Source organism: Pleurotus ostreatus, assembly GCF_014466165.1.
Source record: "Pleurotus ostreatus strain PC9 chromosome Unknown scaffold_2, whole genome shotgun sequence".
Taxonomy (NCBI): Eukaryota; Fungi; Basidiomycota; class Agaricomycetes; order Agaricales; family Pleurotaceae; genus Pleurotus; species Pleurotus ostreatus.
The window spans coordinates 1,845,550-1,862,212 of NW_023503157.1; the positions used below are offsets into that span (position 1 = coordinate 1,845,550).

The 16,663-nt window shown below is 50.0% G+C and overlaps 7 protein-coding genes across 7 annotated transcripts; 3 read left to right on the forward strand and 4 right to left on the reverse strand.

The window, feature by feature from the left end:
- Positions 1–950: 950 nt before the first annotated feature.
- On the forward strand, positions 951–3,001 carry PC9H_003450 (uncharacterized protein; the record flags this gene model as incomplete). The annotated part of the gene is made up of 4 exons (XM_036773043.1): positions 951–1,680; positions 1,736–1,983; positions 2,114–2,500; positions 2,552–3,001. 4 exons carry the CDS (start codon positions 951–953, stop codon positions 2,999–3,001), a joined length of 1,815 nt encoding a protein of 604 aa, XP_036634516.1.
- A 157-nt stretch (positions 3,002–3,158) lies between these two features.
- On the reverse strand, positions 3,159–3,819 carry PC9H_003451 (uncharacterized protein; the record flags this gene model as incomplete). The annotated part of the gene is made up of 4 exons (XM_036773044.1): positions 3,159–3,389; positions 3,454–3,499; positions 3,553–3,652; positions 3,732–3,819. 4 exons carry the CDS (start codon positions 3,817–3,819, stop codon positions 3,159–3,161), a joined length of 465 nt encoding a protein of 154 aa, XP_036634517.1.
- Positions 3,820–5,576: 1,757 nt separating this feature from the next.
- Positions 5,577–8,083, forward strand: MNS1_2 (mannosyl-oligosaccharide alpha-1,2-mannosidase; the record flags this gene model as incomplete). The annotated part of the gene is made up of 16 exons (XM_036773045.1): positions 5,577–5,604; positions 5,641–5,738; positions 5,791–5,919; positions 5,976–5,994; positions 6,050–6,255; positions 6,315–6,655; positions 6,706–6,780; positions 6,836–6,854; positions 6,902–6,928; positions 6,989–7,086; positions 7,141–7,347; positions 7,400–7,480; positions 7,533–7,574; positions 7,631–7,820; positions 7,888–7,948; positions 8,004–8,083. 16 exons carry the CDS (start codon positions 5,577–5,579, stop codon positions 8,081–8,083), a joined length of 1,701 nt encoding a protein of 566 aa, XP_036634518.1.
- Positions 8,084–8,264: 181 nt separating this feature from the next.
- On the reverse strand, positions 8,265–10,139 carry PC9H_003453 (uncharacterized protein; the record flags this gene model as incomplete). Its single annotated transcript, XM_036773046.1, has 8 exons — positions 8,265–8,692; positions 8,749–8,923; positions 8,976–9,183; positions 9,236–9,332; positions 9,384–9,642; positions 9,691–9,819; positions 9,865–9,972; positions 10,026–10,139. 8 exons carry the CDS (start codon positions 10,137–10,139, stop codon positions 8,265–8,267), a joined length of 1,518 nt encoding a protein of 505 aa, XP_036634519.1.
- Positions 10,140–10,392: 253 nt separating this feature from the next.
- On the forward strand, positions 10,393–11,657 carry PC9H_003454 (uncharacterized protein; the record flags this gene model as incomplete). The annotated part of the gene is made up of 8 exons (XM_036773047.1): positions 10,393–10,464; positions 10,528–10,646; positions 10,710–10,831; positions 10,883–10,995; positions 11,046–11,300; positions 11,359–11,493; positions 11,546–11,576; positions 11,632–11,657. 8 exons carry the CDS (start codon positions 10,393–10,395, stop codon positions 11,655–11,657), a joined length of 873 nt encoding a protein of 290 aa, XP_036634520.1.
- A 243-nt stretch (positions 11,658–11,900) lies between these two features.
- On the reverse strand, positions 11,901–13,949 carry MEK1 (Meiosis-specific serine/threonine-protein kinase mek1; the record flags this gene model as incomplete). Its single annotated transcript, XM_036773048.1, has 12 exons — positions 11,901–12,043; positions 12,100–12,314; positions 12,368–12,418; positions 12,473–12,645; positions 12,742–12,919; positions 12,971–13,017; positions 13,066–13,245; positions 13,291–13,376; positions 13,430–13,529; positions 13,578–13,617; positions 13,766–13,820; positions 13,874–13,949. 12 exons carry the CDS (start codon positions 13,947–13,949, stop codon positions 11,901–11,903), a joined length of 1,344 nt encoding a protein of 447 aa, XP_036634521.1.
- A 105-nt stretch (positions 13,950–14,054) lies between these two features.
- Positions 14,055–16,593, reverse strand: PC9H_003456 (uncharacterized protein; the record flags this gene model as incomplete). The annotated part of the gene is made up of 8 exons (XM_036773049.1): positions 14,055–14,596; positions 14,645–15,064; positions 15,121–15,470; positions 15,522–15,782; positions 15,834–16,053; positions 16,104–16,212; positions 16,268–16,349; positions 16,571–16,593. The coding sequence occupies 8 exons, from the start codon at positions 16,591–16,593 to the stop codon at positions 14,055–14,057; spliced, it is 2,007 nt and encodes a 668-aa protein (XP_036634522.1).
- Between the last annotated feature and the right edge of the window lie 70 nt (positions 16,594–16,663).

Consider the following 16,663-nt stretch of genomic DNA (forward strand, 5'->3'; position numbering starts at 1 on the left):
ATTAAAGTGGTGAGCCCTGAAACGGAATTTTCGCAGACGAGAGGGAGCGGGGGAGGAGGAAGTACGAGGAGGCCAGCGTTCGGTACGATGAGGAGGGGCCTGCCTTTGTTTGAGAAATTGGGGAGGAGAACGTCGAGGTCAACGTCAAGGTGTGAAGCTTTTCCTGTTGTGCCGACAGGCGTTTGATGCAGAGTACAACTTTGGCCCTGTTTGCACGCGAACTCATTATCCATACGCTTATCCAATAATCCACTACTGCTACAAGCTCTATTCGTTCCATGTAATAATATTCTCCTCGCTCTCACTGCTGTGCTCCCGCTTTTTGTGCGCAAGCAGCCTCTCCTTTGTGGGGAACAACCGCGAGCATCCTGTAAGGTCCCTTTAAAACAATCACACCAGTCTGGCCCAGCCAGAACATCACGCACCACCGTGAGCACATATAAACACGGCCGTTCTGCACACGTTTCAGTTCAACTCCCCCAAGATCTCTGAGCCATATGCACAACTCACTTTGCAGGCGTGGACGCCTCGCCTAGCTTGTAGGTAGCCTGCAACTGCTCTGGCGTGGTTTCAACTGCAGAAATAATGTTCCAGTGTCACCTCAGCAATATGCCTGTCTACTGACCATCTATGAGAGCCGGACGACTTGCGATTATGGAAGGCAGCGACGGCGGTCCCATTTACTGACTAGTTCGCTGCAAAGAGGCGTGACGTCACGGTCACACATGCACTCATCCAATGAGCGGACCACCTTGACCCAACGACTCGAAATCCTCCTCTCCTCCTCGTCCTCCTCCTCGCGCTCGTCCATAGACAACGTAGATGCACCGGAACAGCGCACATCGCAGCCAACAACGACGAAGCAGTCTCCCATGGCGCTCACGCGAGCTCTACCGAGCTTGAGGCTACCATCCAGCATCTCAACAACCATCGTGACCGAAACTACGTTCATGTCGTTTGGGATAGACAGATTCTTCTCAAAGTCGCCGAAAAGGACGATACACGAGGAGCTGCCTCATGAAGACGATGCGCGGATACAGGGGCCATCGCCTAGTGCACCCGTGCTACGCTGGTTGGGCGACTGGCCCGCGCCCAAGAAGAAGAACCGCCACAATCGCTCGCATTCCGACATTCCTGCACCCAGATCATCACCATCTCCCTCCAGCTCGGCGCCCTCTACCCCCGGCACTCCTCCCCCTAACCTCGCGGCACTCCAGGAAGCACTCTCCGAATCCCTGCCCAAGTTTCCCCCAATAGCACGCCTCCCCGAATCATTCAGACCAGCATCTACTATTACACGACCCCCGCCCTTCTTCGATAATCTCACCCGTTCTACATTACCCACCGCGTCGCTCTTTCCCCCTCCGTCAGAGAGTGATCAGAGCGTAGATATTCCACCGCTAGCCAACCCTAATGATTTACCCCCAGTAGTCTTGAATTCGCCGCCCAAAGGCTCTTCTCTTAATTCTCTACGCCGTCTCTCGCTGAGGGAACGCGAACCTAGTGGTCACAGTCAATCTGGCTCACTTTTATCGAAGTCGAGTCCGCCCACACGACCAGCCAGCCCAACAGGATGGTGGTGGTTCCAGCCGCAAAATAAGGGGGATGTCGACGCGTTGTTAGAGGAGGAAGATAGGGCACACACGCTGCAGCAGGAACGGTCACACCTCTCCCGCAAATGTACGTACGCGTCTGACTTCGCGTGCCCTCGCGTCTAACAACATCTCCATTACAGATCGCACCCCGAAGAACCCGCTAGTATTTTGTCACGGTCTCTTGGGCTTCGATTCAGTCAAGCTGGGTCCTGCTATCGCTCCGTTAGAAGTGACGCATTGGCGAGGCATCAAGGAAGTTCTAGAAGCCAATGGCGCCGAGGTACTCATCACTCGTGTGCCTGCGACCAGTAGCCCCATAGAGCGCGCTAAAGTCCTCGAGGAGAAGATATCGCAAACATACCCCGGGCGCAGCGTGCATCTCATAGGTGTGGCATCCCCACATCATTTGTATTGCACTTGTATTCTAACTCATTGCAGGTCACAGCATGGTGAGATCACCTTTCCGCCCGAAGGGGAACGTGTACGCCTAAATGTCTAATGCTAATTGTTTGGTGTAGGGTGGAATCGATTGTCGATATTTAACCTCGCGTCTGAAACACCGCAAATTCGACGTACTCTCCGTCACAACCATCGCCTCCCCACACCGCGGCTCCTCCTTCGCCGACCACTTCCTCTCGACCGTCGGCACGCGCATGCCCTCCGTGCTCTCGCTCCTTGATCTCTTGCCGAATGGGGGCGGCGACGGAAAGGCGTTTGAGTGCCTGACTATTGAGGCGATGCGCAAGTTCAATGAGGAGACGCCGGATGTGCCGGGGGTTAAGTATTTCAGCTGGGGCGCGACGTATAATCCTGGGTTTATTGATACGTGGAAATACCCTCACTCGGTAGTGCTAGAGAAGGAAGGGCCGAATGACGGGCTGGTGTCTATCGAGTCGGCGAAATGGGTTCGTCGACCACCGTTTACTTAATACGCAACACATTACAACGCAATACAGGGAACATATCTAGGCACACTAGAGGACGTGAACCACCTCGATCTCGTGGGCTGGATAAACACCGCACGGTATAAGTGGGCCGAGATAGTGGGCAAAGAGATCAAGTTTCGGCCGGCGACGTTTTATCTTGCTGTGGCGGATATGCTGGCGGGAGAGGTGGAGGGGCAGCCGAAACTGGCCGGGCAGGAGGAGGGGCCGAGTGGAGCAGGAGGGTCGGCCGCCGGGAAGGGGGCGGTGGTGAAGGATACACTTGAACAGGAAGGGAAGCAAGGTATAGAGGAAGGGGCAGGAAAGGATGCTTCTGGCGGACCGTCCTGTTCGGGTATTGAACATTCGGGCGAGAATGCACTTTCGCCTTCAACTAGTCGCAACACGAATGAAGATGAGAGCAATACTCAGGTCGAGTCACGGCGAACGAGCGGCGACCATGACAAGCGCCCGGAAAGGTGATGCCAGAGCGATGCGCTACTTGGTTATGTTTTAGTAGTACGTCGATTAATCTTGGAGGTATCATGTTCAACACGCAACAGCAACGATATCGATATCATATGCATAATACATCAATGGCATAGTATGAAGCTGGATGCGTTCGGTGCGTTTGTGTGTGTCATGCATCCTGTTCCGAAATCAGCCATTGGACAGTTGGATTGGGGTTATAATCATGGTGGGAGAAGATAATCGGATTGGCGGGAGACTTACCGCAGAATGTGCCCGTATTGGTGTACACGACGCGGTCGGCGCCTTGGGTCTTGGATTTATTGGAGTACAGCGAGCCGGCGAGGATGGGGAACTCCCGTAAGTTAGGCTTCACGCAGCCTGCTACCGTGAATGCTAGCCCCTAGAAAGAAAGGAGATGCAGTTCAGGGGGCGCTTTCGTGGATGCAAGTTGTACTGGAACTCACCTCCCCGTTTCCGAAGTAATGAGGGTATGGGTTTTTTACTTTCAGTCTACGGATTCACGTTCAGTTTCTTGCTATAAATGTGATTGAATATCGACTTACCCGACTTGTTGCTTAGCCGCCTCTAATCTCCTCGCTTCGTTAACTGCAGCCGTAGACTGGGTCGAATTGTAGGCATTGCCGATGGTGTTCTTCCCGACTTCTGTACATACGTCAATGACCATGTTAGGTTCAGCTAACGAACCAGCCAGCCAGCCAGCCAGCCAACGAGGTAAACGTACTTGCGGTACAGTCACACAACCCGGAAACGAGAGCCGCAACAAGGAGGAGGAGAGCGATGCAGGGACGAATGAACCGGAGTCCGAGCATGATGAGGATTGACTTGGAGGGCAGACCCAAGAAGAGCCGCCATGGTGCCTTGCCCAAGGCTATATAGCCTGAACGCTGGCAGATTCCAAACTTAGACGGTGCACTTCTGCACGGCGGCGCAGGACGCTAAGTTGGTCGTCTAGTGGGCCGCGAATGTCACTATGCGGAGCAGTAGGTGACTAGTGACTAGTGGCGCAAGGATGGATATGCCGTGAGTTAGCATGTAGTCTATGGTCCATGACGGCCAGCTTGGACTCAGAATTGTTAAATCTATGGAAGGTTACCAGAACTCCGTAGGATAATTGCTTCCGTCGTGCCAACAGATCGAGGCTCTTATGGCTGTAACATCTCGGACGTCGAACAGAGTAGTAATATGAAGGCCACGCACCGGGCCTCTGCCCAGCACGCCAAACACGGTACATTCTCAGTGATGAAAGGATCCACTAATTGTATCTACTTGATGTAAACCCATCAAGGGGCTACCTCTGCCAATATTTCAGACTTCTCGTACTGCTTGAACCTTTTTCGTTGGTATACTCCCTCTAGGAAATATACTTCCCCATGGAAGAAACGATTCTACGTAGCAAGACACCGACATAGTATAGTCGACCGCTGCGGTGTTTTGTTATGGGTTCAGATCGTTCACCCATCAGCGCGACATAACATTCCGGGAATCGGATGGAGATGCACCAGGTGGTGGATAGAGGCGGAGCATGATACACATGACGCCGTATTCCATTTCCATTTTCTGTCGAAGAGGTGGAAGCGGCATCTGTCGACATACGACGGGGTGTGTCCATCGAACCTACCAGTGATCTCCGTTAGTTCGACCAAGGCAACAGGCGAGTAATGGCCTCACTAAATATTCATCGGGTGAAGAGCGTTGTTGGCATCAGGTTCGTAAGGAGTCTGAAGGAAGGCGGTCTCACCATATCCTGAGAAGTATATTTAGTACTTTCGTGGCACCATAAAAGATCGCGTACCCTGAAAGTGTCCCAATCGACATCCTGGCCTTGTTTACCTAGAATTCCGTCTATTAATGCAGGGGTGAAATGATCAAGGTTGGGCGATAGTACAGGAGGAAATCGGACACGAGGTCGTGTTCGGCAACGCGTTTAAGGTGGCGCTAAAGCCACAAAACATAGGCTAGGAGGAGCCACGTCGCTATTGTGCTGAATCTCAAGTAAACAGTAGGAACAATAGCTATAGACAAAGGATCGTCGTCGCGTTGTGAAGACGAGCCCGCTGTTGGCAGTCTTCCTATCCGGGCCAAAGTCGCATCAATGGTGGATTCAGAGGTGAATATTCTCGTCATCTTAAGCACAAGGCCTGAGACCAGAGGGCCAATCCTCCTAGACATTTTATCTAAGTAATAGGGAAACATTCAAATAAGCGTCGTCCATCTTTCGACTGCCGACTTACTATGGTCCATTCCCTTTGGTAACATTCGCTTTGTGCTCCCAGTTGTTATTTTGTCCGGAATCCTTCGACGGTCGCACGGCGTCTTGACGGGTTATCAAGGTTCCAGCTTGGTTGCAAACTAAGTCATATAAGCGCCGAATATCGATCACAGCCGATCACACCGTGACAAGCGCCATTGCCACCGTGGACGTGGACCGTCAGCGACGTCAGGCTCTGTTCTGTGCTCAAGGTTCGTTCTCTCTTCTCCACCATCACCACCACAGTATATATGGACCCATACCACATCGAAGGTGGTCGCAGAGAGCCAGGATTCAAAGCTTACAATCACCGTGACCATGTACGTGGACTCGGAAGCATTATTGGGTGCGTCTGCACTGCAGTTGCTCACCTCAGTAATAGATGTCGCGGCGATTCTGGCGGCGGACTCCACGCCTCACGAAGGTGGTATATGCACTTATATTGTCGGGTTTGGGGACAATATGTTATCTGGTGCGTTCGTTTGTGCCATTGAGAGTACAGTCTTCGCACTTACACCCCTGCTGTGCCAAGTCTCTGTTCTCGTCGAGAAATGAAGCAAGGTTTCCGTTAGGAACCGATGAAGGCACTGGTACTGGGTCGGAGACGACATACTTGGAAGCTGATGTGCAGAAGCAGGAAGCCATAGTAGACGCTTTTAAGGTGCGTCTAGCTACACAACTAAGATTTACAGGCCATTGACTTAAACCTGCCATTAGCATGCTTGGAATAGTTATGGTTGGCTCTGCATCCCCCTCTGTGTGAACGCTGATACCAATAACTCGGGATACAGAACAGGATGCTATGGGAGACGATGAATACCACCCAATGAGCCATCGTGGATCAAATCTCTCCTTGAGCGGCGGCATTGGATACACTGTCGTTGATGCCATCGACACAATGCAAATTATGTCCCTCAAGTCAGAGTACAGTCGCGCTCGGCAATGGATAAAAAGCACGCTCACATTCGAGCGGCAGGGTAACTTCAACACCTTCGAGGTGCGTTATCCGCCTGTTTCAGCTCTGAAGTCCCGCACACTTAAAATTACAACATTCAGACAACCATCCGCGTGCTTGGAGGCCTCCTCTCTGCGTACCACCTTTCACAGGATCAGCTCTTCCTGGAACGCGCAGATGACTTGGGTTCTCGTCTATTGACGGCCTTCTCAACATCGTCAGGCTTGCCTCTGCCAATGGCCGACCTTGCGAGGCGTGTAGGCGTCCCCGATCAGTGGTCCGCGTGGCAAGTTAGCACTGCGGAAGCCGCGACTTTGCAGCTGGAGTTTCGCTATCTCGCTGAACTTACGGGAAATCAGGACTATTGGTATAAAGCGGAGAAAGTGATGGAAGTCATCCATAAGGCTTTACCTCCGCATCACCTTGTTCCTATAACTATGGAGTGAGGATGTCAGTCTTGCGTTGCGCCTGTATTGATTCCCTCTCTTCCAGCGCGAACACTGGCACTTTCACTCAGTCAGAAATACGTCTAGGCTCTCGAGGCGACTCTTACTACGAATATCTGCTGTAAGTCGTCGCGTGCTGTAATTATTTCTGCGCTGTCTCATTCCGTTCTCTTCAGTAAGCAGTACTTGCAGACCGTAAGGCTTCACGTCGACTATAAACACCTTATTGACCTGTTATGCAGAACCGCACCGAGCCAATATACAAAGAGGTAAGCATCCTTTATAGACTAAAGATGATGCTTTTTTCACCGCTATTGCCATCACCATAGATGTATCATGACTCAATGCAAGGACTTCACGATAAGCTGGTTCATAAGACGCCCACGAAGCATATGACATACATAGCGGAACTGCTCCCTTCTGGAGGGTGAGTCCCCCCCAGTGGTCACCTTGAATATATCACTAAAGATCCCATAAATAGCTCTTACACATTATCTCATAAACAAGACCATCTCGTATGTTTCCTCGCAGGCTCGTTGATGCTTGGAGCAACAACCGTTGGCGCCATCGACGGGAATGTTTCCGTACCTCCGCGCATGGAGGAACTGACACCGCAGGGGCAACGTGACTGGAACACAGGCGTGGAACTGCTTGAAACCTGTGTACACACCTATAATGGTTCCGAAACGTATGTAACTCCCTCCATTCTAACCACGATCGATGTTGAAGTGATGCACTAGTGGTCTTTCACCAGAGATAGCCATGTTCCATACCGAACGGCCCACCACGGGCAACAGAGACTGGTACATAAAGGGTGCTCAGTGAGTGCCCCTTTCCTCTCCTATCCCCTGCAAATTCTAATATCTTCCGTAGGAGAGGAGGACCCGCGTCGTATGACGCTCGCTATATGCTACGGTACGCTAATCATGTGTTTCATCTATTCCGGGTGTCGCCCTAACAGTATTAATAAGCCCCGAGACGGTGGAATCCGTCTTTCTTGCCTGGCGTTTGACAGGAGACACACGATACCGCGACTACGCCTGGAGAATATTCAGCGCCATAGAAAAACACTGTCGCTTACCGAAAGGCGGTTATGCCACCGTCTTAGACGTGGATAACCTCCCAGTGAGGCACCTAGATAAGCAGGAGACGTTCTTTATGGTGAGTTGCCCCATCCTCCTCAAGATTCTCGTGTTCCCGTGGGCTAACGCTAACTAAACCATCGCAGAGTGAAACTCTGAAGTATCTGTATCTTACGTTCTCTGACTCGAGTGTGATATCATTAAAAGGTAAGCTCGCGAAGCTCTTACGCTTCCGCCAGACTCCTTATGAAGCCCTTGAAAGACCACGTCTTCAATACGGAGGCTCACCCAATACCCATATTCAAGCCAACCATCAAGCCAGCTTTCCCATCTTCCCCGTAGAACCGGCTCATAGCTATCCGTCGCATTCACTAACCCATCACATCGCACTTGCATATCCGTGGACAACGCTATGTAGTACCATCTCTCGTAAATATATCCAAGTCCTAGTAAATAATGATTATTCCCGTATCTATATCATACCACCTCTTACTTCGCTGTCTGTACATCTCATCTCCACCCTTCACTGATGCCTCTGGCGCTTTCGGAGCATGATCTTGGACCGGAAGTCGGGCACGCGGTTTCCCTCTATCCAGCGTGGTTTCCGCTCCTGTTCTTTCCCCTTAGGTAGTTGGACGTCGTAGTGCGACACGATGTGCGCGACCAGGAGCTTGAGGATGGTGGCGGCGAAGAATCGGCCAGGGCAAGCTTCGCGGCCATGCCCCCAAACGAAGAAATCCGAGTTGGTGCTAATGAGCATGTGTTGTACTGATGTGGTTGGCAAATTTTCTTCGTAAGTTACGAAACGGAAGCCCTCGAAGTCGTTTGGGCGTGAATAACGTTCGGGGTCCATGTGTACGCTCCTCGAAGGGACGGATATGATCGTTCCTACGGGGATTCGCAGTCCATTTGAGAAGGTAAAGGGCTTGACGACCTTCCTCATCATGCTTGCTGCATGAATCATATTGAATGAATAGAAGCTACCGATCGAGAACCGGGCGACTAACCAGAGCGAATGTTCTCCCTCCGCATACTCTCCCTAACAAAACTATCCACGAAGGACATTTCCTCGATAGCGTTTCTGGACCACCCATCTAGCCTAGTTATCTTGCGCACCTCTTCGCGTAAAAAGTCGTTGTATTCCCTGTGCTTCGCAAGATGATGCAATATTCCAGCGAACACCTATGCCATTTATAAACATGCGAAGGGTGTAATGATAAACCAAGCAGCTTACTGATGTTAAGGACGACACGCCAGATAAAGCCAGAACTTCCATCGTTTCGCATATGTCCATGGAGGATGGCTTGAACTCATCGAGAAGCATCCACGAGCAGATGGTTTGTCCTTCTGGTGAGCTACGTGACTCTGATACATCTTTCCCATCCAAGAGTGACTTCAGATGGACATATATCTTCAGCCGGAAAAGCATACGGAGTATCAGACTATTGGTTTATAAATTAGCAAGGATTGCAGTATAACCAGTTGATCACTCGCCGAACGAGCATTCTGGGTAGACACCATGCCAGTAGCGACATGGAGAGAGCCATACGCAGGAGCGACCTGAAGCTAGCTATGAATTCTTTATTCCGACCTTCAATGCGAGATAAATAGTATGCCACTGGTTGGGCAGCATAGCACGTACTAAGGGACGGACCACCGAGTACACGACTCCATACAAGAGTCGTGATATCAGCCGACAGATTCAACGGTGAGAAGGTGGCCCATTCTTTGTTGTCGCCGAGCAGCGACTCTTGTGCAGCGAAGTATTGGGTTATTTCTTCGTGTACAAGTGGCACTAGATCACTAAGAGTTCGCGTGAGCCGCATTTCCACCAGTTCTCTCTTATAGGTGCTATGCAGTGCGTCCGAGTCGAACGAGAAGGTGTGGGGTGTTATTACTAGCTAATGCGAATCGGGTTAGTGTGCACGATATCCAACGGACGCACTCACGTCTGTGGCAGCATCACCCAAGCTCAGCTCGTTATTTGAGTGCATGCGCATTTCCTCGATCAATCTCTTGTCACGGACAAAGATATTCCAACCGGTGAGCCCTGCAATCTTGTATACACCTTCCGGGTACTTTAAACGCGTTCAGAGTGTGCCACTCGCGAGCAACACTCTTACCTTGTCGTAGCCTTCCTGAATGAGCCTATTCGCGTCAAGCGTGTATATGATAGCCGTTATATATGACAATGGGGGTGATGACCATCCAATAGTCGGAATCGCGGCCAACTCTTTGGCTGTCAGAATAGCGGTCTTTCAAAGGGAAATAATATCAAACTCACCTCGACGTCGATCTGCCTGCTCCTCCTGTAGATAAACGCGCTGACCGCTATTACTATGCAGGCATTGATGAACAGGAACGAGGACTGCTCGTCTGCGCCATGGTGGTTGGGCATAAAGAGCTAAGCGCCCATTAACGAACGGCGATCAAGTTCATTCAGGGGCTTCGCACTTCATGCACCGATGCGACGAGATCGCTCGGCTGGCGCAATGCAACGCAATTTTTAAGAACACACAACGGCGCGTGTACCGACGCCTTCCCAATGCTGGGAAATGTTCACCCACCACACGTGACTAAGAATCAATATCTTGAGTTGGTCCGACCGTCGCTCTCTCACTGCTCCATCTCATCGATATCATCTATCGTTCATGGCTGCTGCTCTGGAAAAGGTGTCATCAAACAAGGCCTTTGCTGGCGAACTCACAAAATATAAATTCAAAGTAAATAGTCCCACTTTGTGATGAATCGCGTCCAAGAAATACTGAAATCGATGATCGCGACAGTCTGCTGCATTAGGTGGATTGTCCGCCAACTTCAATATCTTCCTCCCCCCGAACGCAGCGAATGAGAAGGTCCCTATCCTAGTTTATCTCTCCGGCCTTACGTGTACGGAAGACAATGGGTAAAGCCATATCAGCTTCACGCAGCCGACAATCTCTTACCATATCGGTATACGGACCTTCAGGGCACAGAAGGGTAGCTTCCTCGGGTATGCATCTGAAGCAGGCATTGCTTTGCTCTTCCCCGACACTTCTCCGCGTGGTGCTGGGATAGAAGGGGAAGACGATGACTGGGACTTCGGGACTGGTACTTGAACGGTGCTTCATCGCCCTCATCGACGAAACTAACATCCCATAGGTGCCGGCTTCTATCTGAACTCGACCAATCCAAAATATTCGAAACACTACAATATGCTCACTCATGTAACTATTGAGCTACCCCAGGTAATCGAAGCTGCCGGGCTCCCAATTGTAGGATCAATTTCCCTTCTCCCATGTCGCCCCTGACTCCTGATTGTCAGGATTTCAAACGACAATCCATCTTTGGCCACTCTATGGGAGGCCACGGCGCTCTGACATTGTATCTAGCCTCCAAGAGCAAGCAATACAGGTCTGCGTCCGCCTTTTCGCCCATATGCAACCCAACAAAGTGCCCATGGGGGGAGAAAGCCTTCAAGGGTTATCTCCAGAACGGTATTGAAGAGGCGAAGGCACAATATGATGCTACCGAGCTTATTGCAAAGACTACTGATTCTGTTCACATTCTTATTGACTACGTGAGTAGAATTATGCAGGCGTACGCTGATCGAAATTAATCGACCTCTTCCAATCTAGGGCACTGGTGATAACTTCTATAAGCAAGGGCAACTGTTGCCAGAGAACTTCTTGAAAGCAGCCAGGGATGCTGGCCACGATGAGCTCAAAGTTAGAGTTCGCAGTCATGAGGGGTACGATCACAGCTACTACTTCGTGAGCAATTTCGCCGCCCGTTCTCCGTAGTACTTGCTGAGATTGGTGCTAGATATCGACCTTTGCTGCAGACCATATTCATTGTAAGTAATCGTTCGTCCACAATATTGTACACCATGGATGAAATCATTTTTCTAGTCCACGCCAACTTTTTGAAGGCTTGACTATCTCCACCGAAATCGTATGTGAGCAGTAAGATATAACGTGACCAGTGTACGGATATCCGTAGAAAATTGTATAACATTGTAAGCTTAGCATCAGTAAGCGCGGGGCGTTCCAACCTTCATGGCGCGGTGAAGTCGTCGGTCCAGGGCTATCCGTTCGGTCGACAGCACGCACGGCAAGCAGAAGTGATTGGCCATCAACAAGGAGCAAGTTACAATTCCATAGACCAGAAGCAGAGAGTGTCAAGGTCCAGCAAGAACGCGGTCAAAATAGGCGGCTTCCAGAGCAGGGAGGTCGTCGGCAATCCAAGCACTTTGCATTGATGAATAGACGGTTCCACGATTGAGAGGGCTTCTTATCAGTAGTCGGCCAACCAGGTCTCTTGCTAATAAACGTAGGCGTCAGGACAGATCTGGTATATGAATGATCGAAGAAATTGACCACGGGGCAGATTCCGCCAAATGGAGTCCTTGAATTCTATTTCTCCGGAAAGAATCCTCTGCTTGACGCGGTTTTCATTCCTAGCATAGCTTTGCGAAAACTGAGAGCACTGCGTATCCTGTTGTAGGTCGAGTAGGTCGAGTTCTTGGGAATCAGGCACAACCTCCAGCCAGTCGGAATCGGATGATGCATCGTAGTCAAAAGGATGAAATCCGCTGTGCCTTCAACGTCAGAAACAGCAGGGGGGCCCGAGTCCTCCCAAACTTACGAAAGCATTATAAAGAGGATAACACCAGCACTCCAACAATCCGACGGCATCCTACGTGCAACGATGTTAGTAAATGCACAACACCGCGGAGGAGATTCTGGCTACCCGACGTATCCCAAATGTTTGTTGTCCAGAGCGAGGATGCCTTCTGGAGGGAGATAAGAGACTGTACCGCAGACATTCAGAGTTTCTTGGTAGGCCTTGGGTCGAGCGAGACCGAAATCAGCAATCTGTATGCGTGGATAGGGACCAGGGGTGTAAAGTAAGATATTCTCAGGCTGGTCGAGGTTCAACTTGTATCTGCGTACGAAATTGAGTGGACGTACCTTGATATCTGGTTAAAATGGAAGAGTTAATGTTATCATGATAATCACTAGATGAAACTCCATACCTCGATGTGATATCAATTTATCGTGAAGGTATGTCAATCCCTTCAGCAGCTGGAACATGATGTATTTTGCCTCGCCCTCACATAGCCGATTTTCAGTCTCCTGATGGCTGATGATGTAGGTGAAGAGATCCCCGCCTGTGCATAGCTCTAGAAATATGTGCCTGGAAAGATCAACGTTAGTAACAGCAACACAAAGCATTTGAGCTCCGAACAAGAAGTTTCCGTTTTGATCAACATCATAGACGCGATTGATGTTCGGCTAGGAAGATGATCAGTATAGATCCAAGGACGAGGAGAATAAGTTTACATGATTCAGTGACAACAGTATCTTGACTTCCTTCCAAACTTGACTGAGTTCATGGCCTTTCCTAGCCTTGATAGTTTTGCAAGCGACCTGTCGATGCTTATGCTTGTTCACGGCCAGATGGACGGTCGCAAAGCTCCCACTACCCAGACAGTGAGACGTTACGACGTAGTCACCGACTCGCTAGAAGATATGAGAAACATTAGTAATCAATATGGAGGATCTCACTTTCTGGGCTGGTTGTAGGGGCGGGGTGGGGTCGAATATGTTGCCTTTGTCGTTGGGTTCGGCCCAAATATGCAGACATTTGAATGCTGATTTACGGTATGAGCAAGCGGGCACCGAGCATAGAGTTGAGTGCCCGTACTGAGAGAAGATGGGATCTCCAAGATGTCCCCATGCATCAGTATGACAGAAGTTCGTCGAATCATATGACCGTTAAGGACGAGGCCATTTGTTGACAAGTCCTTGATGACCCGTAAGTATATGCGCCACAACAGTAGTTCAGAGCATACCTGACATGATACTATTATCCCCCCTGTACCGGAACGTACGCTAATTCTCTTGTTGCAGTTGTATTCGACTCACGCAACGCGACTTACGCATATAGTTTGCAATGAAGGTTTGAGACAAAAGCATCCGGAATAACATAGGTACTGTTCGCAGTAAGTCTTGGTTGGTGTACTGTAGATATGGGGCGTACCAAAGCTTGGGATGACGACCAATGGTAACAGGTTTGTTGATGCTGAGCACAATCACTGGGACGCGTTCCTGACATCAAGTTGTGTGGATATACGCGTCTGACACCCACCTTCCTTGCGTCCTTTGTTGACCGTCACCAATTTCGCGCATACATGGCGACGGGGGCAGGGATCGTTGTTGACCATGGTGGTAGTGGAACGAGGAGAGCTTGGATGTAAAGAGCTCGCTGAGACCCAATTGAGATATAAGATAGGGGCGGCAGTAAATAGGCAACAACAAGGATGTACAATCTAATCGTAGCCTTTACCACTACGTTGCTTTACACGTTTTGTCTTTTTGTGATGCTTCTTCCCCTTTCCAACCTCATTGGCAACACCTGTGAGTGCCAGGAGCCTTGCCTGCCGAGCATCTAGTGGTGTGCCATCGTTGGTCACGGAATTCTGATGAGGAAATGCTTTCCCTCTCGAGAATTCGCTGCCGTTTCGAAGGGAACCTTGGACGAGGGGGCGGGATAAAAGCGACCCCTGGTTATCAAAGAAGTTATTATCCAAGCTTTGAGTTTTCAGGCCACCTTGCTTATTGATAGCACTATTCGGCGCGAACGCAACGAAAGTATCAGCGTTCTTTCCAACACGAGTTGTGGGCGCATGCTTCTTCTCGGCCGCACGAGTCATGGCAAGTTGGTATGCTTTCTCGTTGAATGCGTCGGAAGAGATGTCTGGCGGTGGGTGGGAATATAGGATTTTGGCGTTGACATAGTCTTTGAGGATGTATCGAGCAGCACGGGCTTCATCAGGATTGCCTTGACCCGAGCGCATAAAACCGCGACCGACTGAAGAATCATCAGACTAGCAGGATAATATGAAGGAGTTTTGCGTACTGGCATATGCAATCAACAAATCTTCAGCCTTGACCTTGCCGTCGCCGCCCTCGTCGGTATTTTGCGTTTTGATTGACAGACCATAGACGGCCTCAAGGATCTCTTTTGGGATACGATCTGCTACCAACGATACCGGACCTGTGTATTCTCGCAATTGGTCAATTGGCAGAACACCATCGCATACGAGGTCCGCCCGTGTCGTGGCGAACTGGGGGAAGACCAAACCGGGACAATCGCATAGAACGATGTGATCTGAAAGATGTATTGTTTGGAAGTGCTTCGTCTTTCCAGGTGTTGACGATACGCTGACTTTCTTTTCACCCAGCAGAGAGTTGATTGTGCTGGATTTTCCGACATTGGGATACCCTACTAGCCCCACCACGAGTTTCGAAGGAGGATTTCCTTCCGAATCTTTGAACTCTTGAAAAAAAAGGAGACATGTTAAATATGTTTAGTAATGAACGAATAGTAATTACCTGTTAGATCGGGACTGGACTTTATGAACAACTCTTCGAGTTCGAGGACTGATAGAACTCGTGCCCTTGGATCCTGTCCATCTGTCGTGTCCTCCTCAGCCGAAAAGTAGTGCTCGTCTTCGGATTCACTTGCGTCTGATTCCGACTCCGATGCGTCGTCTTCTACCAAATCAGGCTCGTCAGCACCTTCGGCAACATATTTCGGCTCGCTTTCTGAGGATATATCTTGATCGTTAGAACCGGCGACATCAAGAGCATCTCTTCGAGCCTGTTGGATGGCCGCAGCGTTCGCTGCAGAGAAGAAGGCGTATGTGATGCCATGTGTATCAAAGTAGTCTGCCCATAGACGTCTGTATATTACTGTCAGATCAGAATACAGGATCACCAGAGAGAGGATCTACCTTTGCCGTGCTGTAAGAAGGTCGGCTTTGTTGATGAGCAAGAGATTGCGCCTCTTCCCTTTGCCACTCCCGCTTTCACCTTCCGACCCTTCGATATCGAGAACATATGACTCCAAATCTTCGCAGCGGAACCGCAACGGATTTCGCGCATCGACGATCTGAACGACAAGGTGGGATCGTTCGACCACTCTCCATAGCTGCCGCCATACTTCGATATTGCGCTCGAACGGGGTAAGGAGGAAACCATCTTGTTCCTGAAGGCTGATATGCAGTTTGACATACACATCGAATTCCATAGCTGAAATCACTCACCCAGCGAGACCTCTCCTCCATTCCAAGAATGCATCTTTCTCCTGCCGATCTAACTGTGCTGTGGTCATCCCCTTTTTCCAATCCGGCCTCCTAGGCACTCTTAGTCTCCCCTTGTTCTCTCGTTGCCGCAGTAGGGTGATCTTTTCTTCTTGTTCACTGAGTAGATATGGATTACGACTGGATCCAGTGGAAGATTGTATTATTTTGACATTATTCCTCTCTATTATATAGGTTAGATGACTGGAGTGCAAGAAGAGAGAGTAGACGCACCGGCAGTGAACTCGGTCCCAGCCAACTGTGCAGTGCTGAAGAATTCGTCAAGGTCCTTCTCTTGCGTTACGGACTTCAGGCGAGACGTTGGATCTAGATCGGTGGTATACTTCACATCCATAGTAAGCATGCGAACTACTCAAAAACAAGCGGTTTGGGCTCACTAATCCCGACTCTTGCATATGCCGTGCATCTTTTATCTTTCTGTTGATGATCGCCCGTCCTAAGCCACTTGGGTTAGGATCTCTCCCCTTAGGAGGCTACTAGGTATATTGTGCATGCATCAGCAAGGTCGTCTAGAGCCTATGCAATCGTCCGTACCATTGTGAAGATGGGTGTTAAACGTTGAGGAAAGAGGTGTGCAGCAGAACGGATTTGTAGGGGCTGAGTCAGATGATCAAATTTCGGATTAGGAAGCACAAGCCTGAATAAAGTTTACTTCCACGTTCATAACGGGCCAAATTCACTGATTGGTAGGGACATGATGCATGACGAGTGAATGTGGGATCGATTGGGACAACAGATGCTTTGTCGAGACCGCAAATTCGATCCTTGGAACT